At 37.8% G+C, this 15,485-nt stretch overlaps 1 protein-coding gene across 1 annotated transcript in view; it reads left to right on the top strand.

Annotated features, from left to right (window-relative positions):
* PRKAR2A (protein kinase, cAMP-dependent, regulatory, type II, alpha) overlaps window positions 1-15,485 on the top strand; it is a 67,577-nt gene that overhangs the window by 37,173 nt on the left and 14,919 nt on the right. Inside the window, exons 3-5 of the mRNA XM_009892538.1 lie at window positions 9,258-9,310; window positions 10,897-10,980; window positions 14,540-14,646. Coding sequence (XP_009890840.1) covers window positions 9,258-9,310; window positions 10,897-10,980; window positions 14,540-14,646 — 244 coding nt within the window. The remainder of the gene's footprint in view (window positions 1-9,257; window positions 9,311-10,896; window positions 10,981-14,539; window positions 14,647-15,485) is intronic.

The following is a 15,485-nucleotide window of genomic DNA, read 5'->3' as shown; positions in this document are numbered from 1 at the left end:
TTTAAATATGAAAGGATACCCCATGTATTTTCAGAAACTTCGCTCAGTCATTGGAACCACCGGAGCACCTTGATGAGACTGTGTGTACTCCAGATGATGCAAAGCTTTAGTCAGCAAGCAAAAAAAGTAGCTACAGGGGATATAATAGGTTTAAAGCAATCTCAGTTAGGAGTTGCTGTGAGCACTTTTATAGTGCTCTCATTTAAAGAGAGACTTAAATCAAGGATTGACTTTGGGAGATGGCTTGTGCATGGGTACTTTGCTGCCTGAAACACTTACCTGGTTCTGATTAGTTGTATGAATGTGTGTTTTTCCCATGTCTCCAAAATTTGGGCTAGGAAGGAGTGTAATCTTAAACTCACTAATCTTCTGTAATGGAAAAACACAGAACTAAGTGTTTATAAATAAAGCACACAACTTCTAACTGATAGGAAGTTCTGCCTAATATTAGTCTTTTGCCAGGCTACTTCAACGTGTGTGTTTTCTGTAAATGAAATTCAGTTGTTCAGTGAGCCACTGAAGTAGAGAGTTGACTCATCCTGAAGATGACTTGCATCAAGTCAAATAGTTAAGCCTTCCCCATTATTAGCTATCACCAGGGCTCCTGAGTCGCTCAGCAGCTGCACAGAAATGGGGGTAGTTGCTGAGCTTTTCTTCAAGGGATTGGTTTCCGCTTTGCCTGCGTGCCAGGACCGGAAGCAGCCGTGTCAAAGCACGGGGACCTGGGGGCTTCCACATCATTGCTCTGTGCACAATCCTTTTGTGTCAAAACCGTGCTGGTTTTGTATTGTTCACTGTTGCTCCAGTTAAATAGGCAATACTTGTTCCATTAGGGGTAATGTGATTTTTAATCTATTTGGACATTCTCTAGAAATCTTTAAAAATTGTATCTAAGTTGCTGAACCATTAATTTCAGAAATGCCTTCTAACACTTTGATATCCTTCAATTCTCTATCATGATAGATGACAGAGATGTGGGTAATTTTCATTGCTAAATATCTGCTTTGCTCTTACACACAAGTGCTTCAGTGCACTTTTCCCAAGGTGCTGGTAGTTTTTAAAAAAAAATATTATCTGCCTTATTGCAGATTTAGCAATTCACTTATCAGAATTGCACATATAAAAACAAGAAATGCCTTGGCCTGGAAACTCAAAGAGAATTTCTTATTTCCTGATTGGAAAAACACTTGTTCTGTTTTATTCCTTATCTAAATTATCTTTCCTACCTCCTATTTGCAACGAAAAGCCTGTAAGATACATGCCCCTTTTTTGGATGGTATATGAGCCATTTCTTGGAACTTGTGTTGTTTTCATATAAACTGAATGTAAAATGAACATTCTCCATGCTTTTCAACTGAGATAAAGTATCACTGTGTTTATCAGGCATGTAAACATTTTTGGTGCTTAATTTCTGGTTTTATCTGCCTTAGTGACATAACCGTTTAGAACTGTGGTAAGATGTATGGGATGGGCAAACCCAGAAGATCATTAAAGCAGAAGGCTTGCTTCTACAATTGTGAATCTGGGTGCTCTGAAATAGTAGTAGCATCATGTTTTCCAGGAGACCTTTTTTATGGATGACTATCTCATCGGGAAGGCTTGAACAAGGTCAGCAGCATGTTTATCCATTTCAGTCTTCTTAACTTGCAAGAATAAAGCTTGCTTCATTTGATTTTCTCAGGCTGCACTACATGGCATAATAATGTATAACTCTAAAATACCCTGCTGCTGTTTTAAGATTTTTTTTGTTTAAATGTAGTCGAGGGAGATGGAAACAGAAGGAGCAAATTTTAAATCACTGCTTAAGATCTAAGGGGCAATATTTTGGGTTTGGTTGTTACCGAGTGAGAGCTGTGAACTCGTTTGATACTGCCACATGGAAAACTTTCTTATTTTTAATTATTCCTCCACCATGATCGAAAGCTTTTTGTTGTTTGTTAGTTTTCATGCAGAGTGACCTCTTAACTGCAAGGTACAGAGCGCACTGGTGTCTGGGATGTTGGGCTCTACTGTTACGAATAGAGACATGGAAGCCAAAAGTGCAGGAGCACTAGCTGTGGCTTAGTTAGCAGATGATTTCTGTGAAATCAGGTGATCTTGTCCATTGGTTTCTCCAGCTGTACAGGAGAGAGGCTACTTGCAGAGTGGTATATTTTATTTACAGAGTGCTTTCACAGTAAGTTCTCTGTAAATTATAGGATTTCAAATTATCGAAAATTACAGCCTAGGAATTACGTAGAATTATTGGAGTGTATGCATAAATGTGTATTTAGATGATCTAGAAGCATTTTACTGAGTTATTTTTGCCAATGTTTTATTCTGTAAAACGAAGTAGCCTCATGACTTTATTATTCTCCAGCACCTGGCTTCTATGAGGTGGGAGGGTATGACCCTTTAACCACTCTGAGCACATAAAGTGGATGGATAAACTAAAGCACTTTGCATAACTCATGCATGTAATTTAACAGGCAACTACGTAAAGCAAATACAATGGTACGCAGCTGTTGGTTTAGTTAAAAAAAAAAAGGAAAGAAAAAGCAAATGTCATGTTCATCTGGTTATACCAAAGAGGTGGGAGAAGAGCCCAAGAGAATTCTGTCCCCAGTCCTGCATTGGCACAATTATTTTTGTTTTAATTGCTCCTGACTATGAGGAGGATTTAAATAAAGTTATACAGGCTGAGGATTCTCTTTTGAAGTTTCCTTGCAGTTCAGTAGGATGCCTCCGCTCCCACCCCCCAGTTTGCCTCTTACTTTGATGGGAGATGTTGTTACATACTACATCCCGGGAGCAGGTTCTCCAGTGCGCTAAGGAGCCTTTGGCCTGTTCTTTGTCTAGCGCTGTGCGCCCCAGTGGCGTGTGGATGGCCGTGGTAAAGCAAGGGCTGTCAGTTAATTCAGGGTGGTTTCCAGGCTAGATGCTGTATGTTGCAGAAGGAGTTAAGCAAAACAAAAGAAAAAAAACAAACCCTGAACAAAGCTTATGTAGAAATAATAATTAAGTAGGAATGCATTGTATCATAAAAGTGCTTCATGTTTGTCTTTAAAGTCTAGTTGAAGCAGTATTGTCTGCGTGTAATGCTTTCATTATATGTATGTAAAGATGTAAATCTGAAAGAGACTGTGATTATTTACTTTCTGTTCATTCTAGGTCTTTCATCATGAAAGTTCTCGTTTACCCCTAGGGAAATGTAATTTTAAATACTTTGTCAAATCTTCCTGTAGTGGAAAAAAATTTTAATTTGTGGCTGTGTCATTTTAATGGCTGTTTTGCTGTAATGCATTCTCTAAATTGCTTTATATCTGATGATAAAGCCTTTTGGATAAATGCTTAAACACAGATTTATTTTTTTATTAATCTATATGAATTTAGTAAAAATATTTGAAAAATGCATTCAGAATATATAAAACAAATGTACATGTGGAAATAGTTGTCAACCAATTGTCATAATTTTAAAGGACTTATATTGCCTGTACTTACGCATCTTGGGAGAAAAGATGTCTGTGCATGTAGAGTTGGAAAGAAAGCAAAGAAAAAAACATCATAAAAGGTGGCATTTATAATTGATTATGAGTCTGTTCTGAACTCATGACTGAAATGTAGCGTGAAGTAGGAGTGTGTGACACTGGCATTACAGTTTTATCATGAGCCATTGTCACTGGAACTGTTGCATTTCTGTCTTGATAGAAAGAAAACAAGCTGGAGAAGTCTGGTTTAGACTATACTACTGGAAAGTACATAGTCTTACTGAGGGAGTGGTTATCAAAGGTTTCTCAAGGCAAGGATAGCAAGCAGTGTAATATATTATCCAGTTCTCTTGAATGCCCCTACCTCCTTGGGCAAAATCATCTATCCAGAATTGCGCCTCGGGGTAGCTGTCAGCTAGAGTGGCTCCTTTCAAGCTCTGCCTGTGACCTCAGTTTTACCACTCTTTAAGTAGTGGGCTTTGTGAGATGTGAACGTCCACATCAGACATGGGCATTTTCAAGTTGAATTAGGGGTATAAGCAAAGGTTTGGGTAAGCCAGGTGAACATTTTCACCTTTGTGCCCCTAAATTACCTGTTGCTGTGTATGTATGACAGTAGAGAGGCAACGCTGGCAGAGCTGGGTGAGACAGTGTAGGATTTTAGGGCCTTACATGCTTATCAGTCTCACATAGGCTTCTTTGCCTGACAAAAATGATCTGCGCAGCTTTCCAACCTGAGTGGGATTTGGGACCATGTGCAGAGCTACGCCTGAACCTGTAATCCTTGCTGGACTGAGCTGGTTTGGCACAGCCATGCTGAGTGACTTTGTATCTTCGTAGTTAATCTGTAATGCAGAATAACGCTGCCTGTGAAGAACCAAATTTATTTAATTTTAATTTGCTTTTAACTTTAAATGAAATTTGAAGCTGTTTCCAGAACTGAAAATCCATTCTTTGCCACCTAAATTAATTATTTCTAAATATTTCTCAACTAAAAAATCTTACACTTGATTTGACATACATGGCCATGCAAGTGGTTGTGTGTTTAAATATTCTGCGTTGGTATTTGACAGAGATTTGAGGGGGCGTTGGTTGCTCAAGTCCCAGTCATTGTAAGTCGTGTCTCAGTTATGCCTCTTTGAGAATTAAGAATGAAGTGACGAGGTGGTGCTGATGTGGGTACTCCTGCATCTGGGAATTTTCTTGTGGCACATAAAATAAAAGAGAAAGACCAGTCTCTTAAGACCCGAGGTCTGAGTTTTGGGCTGGTGCAATGACACTCTTTTTAACTAAAAAATTTACACTTGATTTCAGTCATTTCTCATTAGTGAATTTAAGGCTGAAACAGCTGATTTTTCCTGCAGATGGCTTAACTGTTTTTCATTTTTTTGTGTTGCTTTTCATTCTAACTGTCATAAATGTGAAAATTGTTCAGGTAGTGCAAATGGGTGCAGGTCCTGTTTCCCATTTGCTGGATCGAGGTATGAATCTGTCATCTGCTTTGACATGTTGAGATCTCTAACTCAGGAAACAAAATGCAATTTCTAAACCAAAAAGTTCTGAGCTATCCAGCAACAGAAGCAAGAGGAAACTTCAAGTTGTTTCTAAAGTGCAGAAAATCATGTTCAGCTGTGCCAGCGAAGACCTATGTATAAGCTCTGTTTAAGCTTCCTAATTTCATCTCGAATATATCATTTTGGAAGTGCCTGCTTTAGCAACTCAGCTGTCAAAGAGGGAATGACAAGCCACTGAAGTGGTCACCTTTCCAGCTGGCATAGTGCTCCCAGAAGAGACTATGCATCTGTCCCTTGAGAGGCAGACTTACAAAATGTTTGAAGTTTTTGCAAACTCAAATGCAATGAATGTCGCCTTAAACATAGTGCAAGGCAACTGATCTGAATAAATAACTGGAAAAGTTGTTCTGCATGTACTGCTCTGGGTGGATTTTCACTAATGGATCTCATAGGATCAACTGGAGATAATGCATCCTGGTAAGTAAACATGAGTGAATGGGATTTCACTCCAAAGTACAGAAGATGCTATCCAAAATTGCAAAGAGAGTATGACAGAGAGTGTCTTTGCTTCTTCTTCCAATAACAACAGAGATATTAACAATGCATTCACCTTACCTAAACTGTAGAGTTTTCCTGTCCAAGATGAAAGTTTTTCCTCTTGTGTGTGTCTGAAGGTCTTCAGGCCTTAGCCTCTTGGATACTTTTTTTTTTTTTTTTTTTCCAAAATAGTAACAGTGATCCTCTCAACTCCCTGGATGGTATGCATTTCTCACAAAGGCTTTGTTTACATATGGGAGCTAAATGCTGAACTATTATGCAGATTTGCATAGTATGCAAGGACTTTGATCTTGACAAAACGCTCCCAAATCTTGGGAGTGATTAACTTTCATAAACAAAGATAGTGTATGTACTGGCAAACTTTTCTTGCTACTTCTCATTCTCTCCCCACCCCTTGCTTCCCCCTTGCCCATCCACTGCTTATGTCAGTGCTGCAGCTAGAAAGATCTTTGTTGCTTTCAGATCCTGTCACCTGCATAACAAAGCAGCGATAGGAGTTGTATCATTTCTGAGCCTTCAGAAGTGTTAACAGATGTGCCTGTTCTTGAAAGCCAAAGAAGGTGCTGTATGAGGAGAGAGCTGAACTAGCTGTAGAAGCTGCAGAAGCTAAGAGAGACTAAATGTAGATGGTAGGATAAAAGCCCGAATTATTTTTTTGGTCTTAAAGCTTCTTAAAATTGAAAACCGTTTTTTATGTTCCAAAGCTATTTGAACCATGTGGGTAGATTTGGAAGGAAGCTTCGTCTGCATGATAGAGCTGTAGTATTGGAAATACGTAATTGGAGTGTGTGTCATATTTGTACGTAGCTTTCACTGATGCATTCATGCTTAGCATTTGCTCAAGGGCAGAGTTGTGCTGAAAATCTCACATAAGAAAGGTGTGATTTCAGGAGTCACTTCAAATTATATCAACATATTTATGAGCTTTAGGTTGCATATTAAGAAAAACTTCTTCCCCAGGAGGGTGCTGCAGCAGTGGAGCAGGTTAGCCAGAGCGATGTGCAGTCTTTGTCCAGGGAGGTTTCCAGGTCAGCCCCAGTCTAGCATTGCACATAGCTCCCCTTTAAGCGGTAGGTTGGACTGGATGACCTTCAGAGAGAGAGATCCCTTCCAACTGCTGTTTCAGTGAGTCTGAAAAGATGCTACCGACACATTTCTTCAGGATAATCTTGTGAGAATAAGCTTTGCCTTGGAGTACCTGTTTTACTGGGACACTGAAACAGTTAATATGTGAATTCACTCATGTATAAAATAGTGGGGCAAGTATGTTTTCACTCTGTCAACATGAAAGATCAAATGGTTTTTCACCGGGACTGGCTGTACTGTAACCTGCAAATGACTAACCTTCAGGAGTCCTGAAATTGACTTCCATAGACTTCTGACAGGGTTGGCAGAGTTCAGTAGTTACGGGGGTTCTTTCCAGTCAGAAGAATAGAGAAGCAACACTGTTTGAGCACAGATAACGTGAAACATAGTGAAGGTAAGACTGACACAAAGATCTTGACAGGTAGTATGTTCACTAGTACAGACTTCCCCAAGTAATTTACCAGTTAAAAATAGTGGAAAGAAAAATTGGACGTATTGCAACGTAAACCACGGGATGGTGTTGACGTAATGTTCGCCTTTTCTTTGCATTAGTCATGTTTTAAAATATTTGGAAAATGCTGTTGGTTGTTACAATATGAGTAGGCTGAAAAGCTTTCTGTGGGCTTTCCAGCATATCACAATATTAATTTAAGCTTGAGATCAGAAATAATCATTTTTGTCTCTCTCCCCTTTTTTTAACTATCACACAACAGATACGTTACATTAAGTGTTACAGCTCTGCCTGCAAATAAATAAAGTCCTGTCAATCAGAGCTGTCAGTTGAAGTCCAAAATGTCTGCCCTACGGCTTCTACATGAAAAAAGAAATCCCAGCAGGAGGTTGAAGAAGGAAAAGTATAATGGGAAGGCTTTCTACATGACAGCATGGGAAGAAGTAGTATTTTTGCAACATTTTTGTTGTATTGCTGTGGTGCCCATTCATGGGCACTGCAGAAGTGATTTCCATATGTAAGGGAAGGGTGCTAAGTCCTGGTCTGTATCCTGAGCGGGCTTTATGAAGCTGTGTTCACCCTTACTGGGTAAGATGAAATAGGGCAGACTTACATGTACAAATCCCAACCAAAGCCGTTTGATACCAAAGTTGCAGAGAACTGTGTTGTTTTGATTGCTGTGTGTTTTAAGAAAAGGAATTAAAATCTATTTTGCTAGGAAAGACCTATACCTTTTAGTCAGGAAAAGAAATTGCAAGTCTTTCCTAGCAAATTATGCTGGACTTGTGCATTTTTATAGTCGTTTTGAAAGCATGATGATAAGGTCAATAGTTCTGTATGCATTTTCAGGTTACTTGCAAGTTGCTGAATGCTAGGCCTTCTAGATTTTTATTTTTTAAAATCTGCTTATTTTTATTTATACTTTCTAAGTCCATTCAGTGGTTAGATGTCATTGCAGTAAGCTTCTGGGCATTCTGCCAAGTCTTCAGTATTGTTGGGATGCTGGATAAAGTACAAAGAAAAATGCTTGTGTGTTTCTTTGTAAAATTTTACAAGTAGCATATAGCATCAGAGGACCCGTCTTATTAAAGTAAAAGCAGAACTAGATGAAAACAGGACTGACTCTTACTTTCTCTGGCTATCTGTACAGCTAGTTAGAATGTAATGTTCACTTTAACATGTAAGAACTGCAAATATCTGCAAATTAATAAGAAAGTCTGAGCTAGAAATGTAGGCTTTTGGCAGCCAAAGGTGTCTGTGTTTAATACTGTAAAATCGTGTAACAGCGTAACTGTGAAGATAAGCCTTTTCTGAAGTACTAAAACCAAACAAAAATAGTTGGAAATTTTAGAAGCTCACCATTATTGTTGCCTCTCTTACAATTGATCCTGTAGGTATAATGGCATGCTTGGCAAAGCGTTGTTCCTCTGCATACGGTGTATGGTTTCGACACACGTTCTCAACCTTTTTTTAAAAAAAGCTTTGTCTATTTTTTAAAGTTGTTTTTATGTCACAACATGACAATAATTTGATTCAAAGGTGGTAAGATATAGGAGCCTGGGGGAACAGGACTAAACGTTTTTTTTTGTTGTTGTAGAATATACTATGGTCAAGCCGATTGTTCATTTCCCAGGTTAATTTCTGCGTAAACATGATTTCTGTGTGTCAAAAAATCCCTCAAAATATAGATACTCGCTTGGAAATCTGGTTTGAGGTGGAGCAAGTGCCACATGCTCCCTTGTACTCTTTTTTTCTTTTTTTTTTTTTCCAAGTGTGTTTTGCTATATACATTGCACTGCAAAGAGCAAAGCAATGTAGCTGCAGTATTTTTCCACTGCATTTTAGGGAAGATGTTTGTAAATGAGTCTGAATGGAGATTGTTATGCTTTGATAAGAATTGAAAGGGATTCTGTTGCATGCTTTGGAGTACTCGTTAGGCAAGATTACTTTCTATTGTAAGTTACAGACTTTTTACATGAGAGTTTGAGAACAGCTATGCTGTGCCTGCTCAGAGAATGAATAGGATTTAAGCCTCTGACACTATAACGACATAAAAACAAAAGTGCTTTTGTTTTTCCTGTAGGAAAATAAAATACAGAAGACAGGAATTTAAACTTGATTTGTTTGATCTTCTTGTGTAATTGCTTCTTTTACTAATTTCCTCTCTCTTTTTCTTCCAAGTATGTGCTGAAGCTTTCAATCCAGATGAAGAGGAAGAAGATACAGAACAAAGGGTAAGAATGAGTGAATTGCATCATGCACAGTTCTCTCTACAGTTTGACAGGCAAATGTCTGTACGTCGTCTTTACCTTGCCACTTGTGCATTTCGTTCTGAGAGGCTGTGTGGTGTGCTGACATTGACTAAGTGACATTGCCCCAAAATTTAGGGCTGCTTTGTCTCATGCACTTTTTTAGTCACTATAGCTTTAACATAATTTTACTTCAAAGAACTTAAGACCTGTGCTTAAGTCTACTATCTATAAAAGTTTGGATATTTTCCTTTTTAATTATCTTAAAGGCTTGTTGAGGCAATTCCTAGAGCATCAATGCTGTTGTGAAGAATTAGTTAAGCTTTGCCACAGCTGTTTCTTCATGGGTGCTTAAAATTCTTCGCATGCTTTTTACTGCCTTTCTTGTCAAAGCAGTTCTGCCTGGGTAGGAGAAATACTTTGTTGAAATATTTTGAGACTGTGGCCACCTGTTGTTCTATTGTTTTTGAAAGTTGGGGATTTCTAGGAATTGCAAGTCCAGATACTGTGATTATATTTCTTTAGAGATGCTTTTATGTTAGAAAATGCTGTAGCCTGGCTAGTGAGGGTTAATGTTTTCTCTCTGGACTTCTGGTGTTCCATTTTCAGATTCCATCTCAAGGATGCTTACACTTTTGCAATGAAAACCTACGTCTAATTTAATTTCTCTTTAAAAAGAAGATCCTTCATAGATAAAATGCCATAAAAAGAAAAAAAAAAAGACCATCATCATCCAAATGCTTGTAAACCTGGACATGTTTATTCCATGAAAAGTCTTAATTTTCCTGACTGCTGATTCAATATTCAATTTTCTTTTAAAACAAGGATCTGAGATCTGCTTAACTTTGAACAATGAATTTTTAGAAAAGCCTACTAATGCAATGTTTTTTGCAATTCTTGTTATTCCAGAAATATAGTTAATGTGGTGATGTGAGGTATTTAATATTTTTATATGTGGTTTCGTAATTAGCCCCCAACAAGCACATACATAAACATTGTTATGACAGTGAGTGTTGGTTTCTTTAACCTGGTGAGATCTTTATAACTGGAAAGAAGTAACAAAAAAAAAATCTCTCAAACAGCAAAGCTTTTATTTAGGTAATTTTGTTGGGAAAAAAAAATACACTTTATAGATGTTATTAGATGGGCTGAGATACATATGTATCATAAAACTTATATACTGCCTGTATGCCAGCAATAAATGTATTGGGACTAATATAGCCAGAGTTTACAAAGAAAACTGTTGACTTTTTCCTCTGCTGCGAATGCTCAAGCCTTGACTGTATCTGTGGCTGTATTAGAAGGGAAGGGAAAGGAAAACACATCCTCTTCTTTTTTGTCTGTCTTGACTATTATTTTGCATGTGTTAATTGTCAGCAAAATATATTTCTTATGTCTCTCTCTTTCTATTTTGCATCGTATGTTTATGTATAAATACTGTTTATGCAAAAAAGAACTGTATACTTTGACACTCTTAAATTGTGTTCTGCTTTTTCACTGTGAAGTGAAGGTTCAGTCTGTAATCATAACTCTTAGTTGTCATGACAGTTTTGTTTTACTTTGTTCTAAAGGTAGTTCATCCGAAAACTGATGAACAGCGATGCAGACTGCAGGAAGCATGTAAAGATATCCTGCTCTTCAAAAACCTAGATCAGGTAATACCATTTTAAGGAAATCCTAACTGGAGATGATGGTTTGTACATACAGGTAATAGCTTGATCCAACAGTCCAGACACTTGTTTGCATTATGATAGTTCATGAAGTATTAATTATACGCAGGCTGGATTGGGACATGTGTTTGGAGATCAACAATCAATGAAAAGTATAAGCAAACGTGTCAAATTGTCAGTTACAATGATTGTAACATCCTTCTCCCTGCAAATTAAATTTTTTTTCTCGTACAGAAAAGTGTGATTTTTTTTTGTTTTGGTTTTTTAATTCTTTTGCTTATCTTTCAATATTTGCTGTGGGGTACTGTTGCATCTGATTTCCTTTTCCCTGGAAAACAGTTCATAATTTTATGGGCAATTTAAAAAGGAAATTACTTACATAATTGTGATATTGAACCTGTCCACATTTGCATGGTTTCAGATTGCTACGTCTTTTTCTTAAATGCCCATGTGTCAGTATTTTTTCTGTAAATGAATGTAAAGTAATATTTTTAGGGTGTTCCTATTCTTACTCGTCTTATTTTTATAGCTGAAGTTGATTATTAATTACTCATTGCCTCAGGATTGAGGTTTAATGGTGAGCACTTAGTAATCTTAATTGGTATGAATTTTTTTAATGAAGATCATAGTTCAGGAACCTTTGGAGATCCTCTAATCCAGCCTCTGAGAGGCCATAAAATAAATGCATCTCATCTCTGGTCTGGTGTTTCCATGAAAGCAGAACTGACATCTCTACTACAGGTTAGGGAAGAATGAAAGCTGTTATGCCAGCGATGGTCCCTGCAGCTTCCTGGTTTAAATCATGGAACTTTGCCTGAGCTAAGAAAGGATGCATGCAGTAGCTTATGGTTTCAGAAATGCTGCTCAGCTTTCCCTGAAAACCAGGAAGTTCTCCCAGTTCTTGGTTGCTGTACAAACCCCAGGAGTCATTGAGCTGCATTCTCAAAATAATTGTTGAAAGCTTTTGATTGCAGCAGGCTTTAGGAACTGACATTCTGTCAAAAAGTTTCCTCGGAAGCTGTCCTTTCCAAGCCTGGCCTTTCACTGGTCTAGGATTCTTGTTGTTGTTACGCCTATTTACTTAAGACATTTTAAAGGTTCCTTTTGCAAGTAACCTGAGGGTGTACAGTAAAAAATGAAACATATTGAAGAACATTCAACAGCTCAAGGGGTATATACAAAATGTTATCACCATTCAATTGAGTAGGCCAATCTTTAGCTGCCAGCAAAATCACCCAGAAGCAAAAATTAAGAACCAGTTTATATTCAAATACGACTTTGAAAAACAAATTTGAGGTAAGAAAGTGGGCTTGGAAAGATACTGCTTCCTGGGAAAAGCTTTCTAAGCAGCTGAGAAGTAATGGAAATGATCTGAACTGCAACTGTTAATAACTCAGGGTTTAAGATAGCACATAGCTGAAGAAGATGACTGCAGTCCGTACATTGATTGTAGTGTGATAAAGGGTACTTAGCAGAGAGGGGAGAGCTTTCCTAGTAATAGGTATAAAGGCAGTATGGAACTTGCATCCTTTCACCCCTCCCAATAATTTCTTTTTAACTCCCTCTTTATTATGTGACTGGTTTGGAAGGTTGGCTGTAGAATACCTACTGAAAGGCATAATGTGTGGCTGCTGCTTTTGCTAAATATATATTGTCCTTTAATAATTGTGAGGAACGCTTTCAAATTAAGGCTCAAAATACAGTTTTTCTGCTTCATAACCTCTGAAGAGTGTCATGTAAAGCTGTTAAATACAAGCAAACAAACACAACAACAACAAAACTGCATAAAACCCCTTTAGGAGTAAATATGATTGTGTGATTCAAATGTCCTGGTCAAATTCATCCCTTTTCTGCTGGTTGTATTTAGGTGAACCGTGCTGAATTTAGGCCCAGTGACTCAACAGCCCTTTTAAATGTCTTCACTTGCATGAATAGTTGCTGTAATATTTGGTATCAAACACAAGGAAGCTGGTGTCCAGCAAGGTTCACATTAAACTTTGGACTGAAGTCAATTCAGATTGTCACAGAGTTTAACCCTGAGAGATTTTGAGCATCTCCAATGACAAACCTGCTTTATTTTTCAATATAAAGCTCTGTGTGATGTATCGTGTAGTCCACGATGTCTTATAAATTAGTTTGTAGAATCCTAGTTACAATTGAATTTTGTACTGGGTGAGAGCAATGACTGTTATCCTTACCAACAAGGCCCCTGAGCATGCTCAGTACCTATATTTAAACCAAGAGGGTTTTTTACAGTTCAGAAATCTGAGGAAGCTTATCCTTTTATTGACAGAAGAGCTCAGTGTTTTATTTACTTAAAATGATAAGTCTTTGCCTGTTTATCCTCCAAATAAAGTATTATTGAGTTAGAGTATTTTTAAAAAGCTTTTTAAAATCTACATTGCTTGTTCTCTGATAACTGTTACTTAAATGCATGCCATGAAATATGTGGTTAAAATAAGTGGCTTTCATGTAATGATTGTTTGTTTAGTTTAAGTATCAGGAGAGTTTTTAAAGATGAAGAAAACAGGATTCTAGTGAAAAGATAGGCAATGTTTTCAATACAGTGGTGCCTACAGATGCTGCAATGATTATTTCCAACTTAAGGAGTGCAGTAAATATTTCAAGTGTATCTAGCAGCATAAAGACTAGTTTGCATGTTCACACAGTATATCTTTAGAAACTCAGCTGTGATCTACATCTTCAACTTCGAACATCTGGTCATTGAAAATGCAATGAAAGTCTATTGTTAATGGACTTCGGAGTTAAAAAAAAAGGTAAAGTAGCTCAGTATTGAGGCAGGGCATTTATACGGCATCATCTCTCTTGGCCTTCACAGCTTCCCTGGCTGTGCTGCCTACAAAAAAAGTTTAGTCGTGGCTCATCAGAGAAACCTAGCTCGAGTCTGCTTTGCAGACAAGCATTATCCTGTTTTCTGTATGTGCTTCCCCATCTTTACCTAGCTGATCTCATCTTTGGCTGCAATTGCAGGTTCTCTAAGACCCAGACTATCTAGGGAAATAACTGTTTGTATAGGATCTCATTCAGTACAGTCCTGATCATCACTGGGGCTCTTAGGTGATGACAGTACAAATAAGTTACTAATAAATCATGATGCAGTTTCTACACATACATACATATAAAGAAATATGTGTACTGTTGACTTAAATCAATAGATACCCATTGCAGTGAAGCTGTGTCAGATTATACCAAGTGAGAGCTTGCTGTATGTGTGCGCTTTGGCACTGAAATGGTATGCATAAGTTAAGACGTTTGGACATAAATTTGATATAATAGCTCTTCTGTAATGGGAGTATCTATGTTTGTCTGCATTATCGAACTTAAATTAATAAACTGAAAACAAGTAACTTACTAGTGGAAATCAACATTTCATACCAGTATTACTTGTATTTGCCTATAGTAAAAATAATGCAATGCATGTTGCACTTCACTCTCCAGTGTGAACTCGCCTTTGTTCGGCAATAATGCTGAAGTGTATCTTGTGAGAGTTTTTTTATGCCCCTCCTCCCCATTCTTTTTGTAGGAGCAGCTGTCTCAGGTCCTTGATGCCATGTTTGAGAGGAAGGTGAAACCTCAGGAACATGTGATTGACCAAGGTGATGATGGAGACAACTTCTATGTCATCGAGCGGTAAGGAGCTGTACTTTAGAGTATATTTCTTTTCAGTCTCTTAGAAGTGGCAGGGAATGCTTACTGCAGGACAGCTTCTGAAGGAAACTTAACTTTTTGCAGTTGTTGCCTCTTCCTTTGGTCTTTCCATTTTCCTGTTTAGACCCCCATTGACTTTTGGATCATTTGCCCAGGGGCAAACAAATGAGAGGTGGACATCTCAAACCTGCTGGGTTTTAACAAATTCTGTGTGACTGTGTAAAAACTCAAGTACCACTTTCTTTGAGGGAAGGCCTGCAGCTTGAGCTTGCCTGTGATTTGTTCAGTTTAGCTTTTCTGCCCATCGGCATGCGCGTAGCTTAAAACCAGCCATATTACATGCTGTTTCTAAACCAGTTCCTTTCTGAAGAAAGGAGGGGGAAAAGCAGCAAAATAAACCATACGGTAAGGGAAGGATAGGAGATTATTTTGGGGAAGGAGAATACAGGAAATAAAAATCCATGGTAGTGGCTACCATGGAACAGCCTGGACCTTGTCCACTTAATTTTGATCACTGACTTTAGAGAGGCATGTGGTTATTTTGCTTCTGTTGGTCATGTGATTTGTATTTGCAGAGTGTAAGGTGCCATTTTGTAATTTCTTGCATCAAGCAAATTCATATGATAATGTTGTAGATCATATTATATGCCTGTTGCAAATACATATATATATGTGTGTGCCTGTGTGCACATTATGAGTATCTTTTACCCTTTTGGAAGAAATTCTGGCTAATGTTACTTTTAGTCACCGTATTTGAAGAAGAATTAAGGGCATAGACTTATTTCCTCCTGTAAAGCTGTACTATTAAACAGAATATTACT

Source organism: Charadrius vociferus, unplaced genomic scaffold (assembly GCF_000708025.1).
Source record: "Charadrius vociferus isolate BGI_N301 unplaced genomic scaffold, ASM70802v2 scaffold119, whole genome shotgun sequence".
In the NCBI taxonomy this organism is placed as follows: domain Eukaryota; kingdom Metazoa; phylum Chordata; class Aves; order Charadriiformes; family Charadriidae; genus Charadrius; species Charadrius vociferus.
The sequence above is the reverse complement of the archived record's forward strand: the minus strand, read 5'-3'. Positions and strand labels throughout refer to the sequence as shown.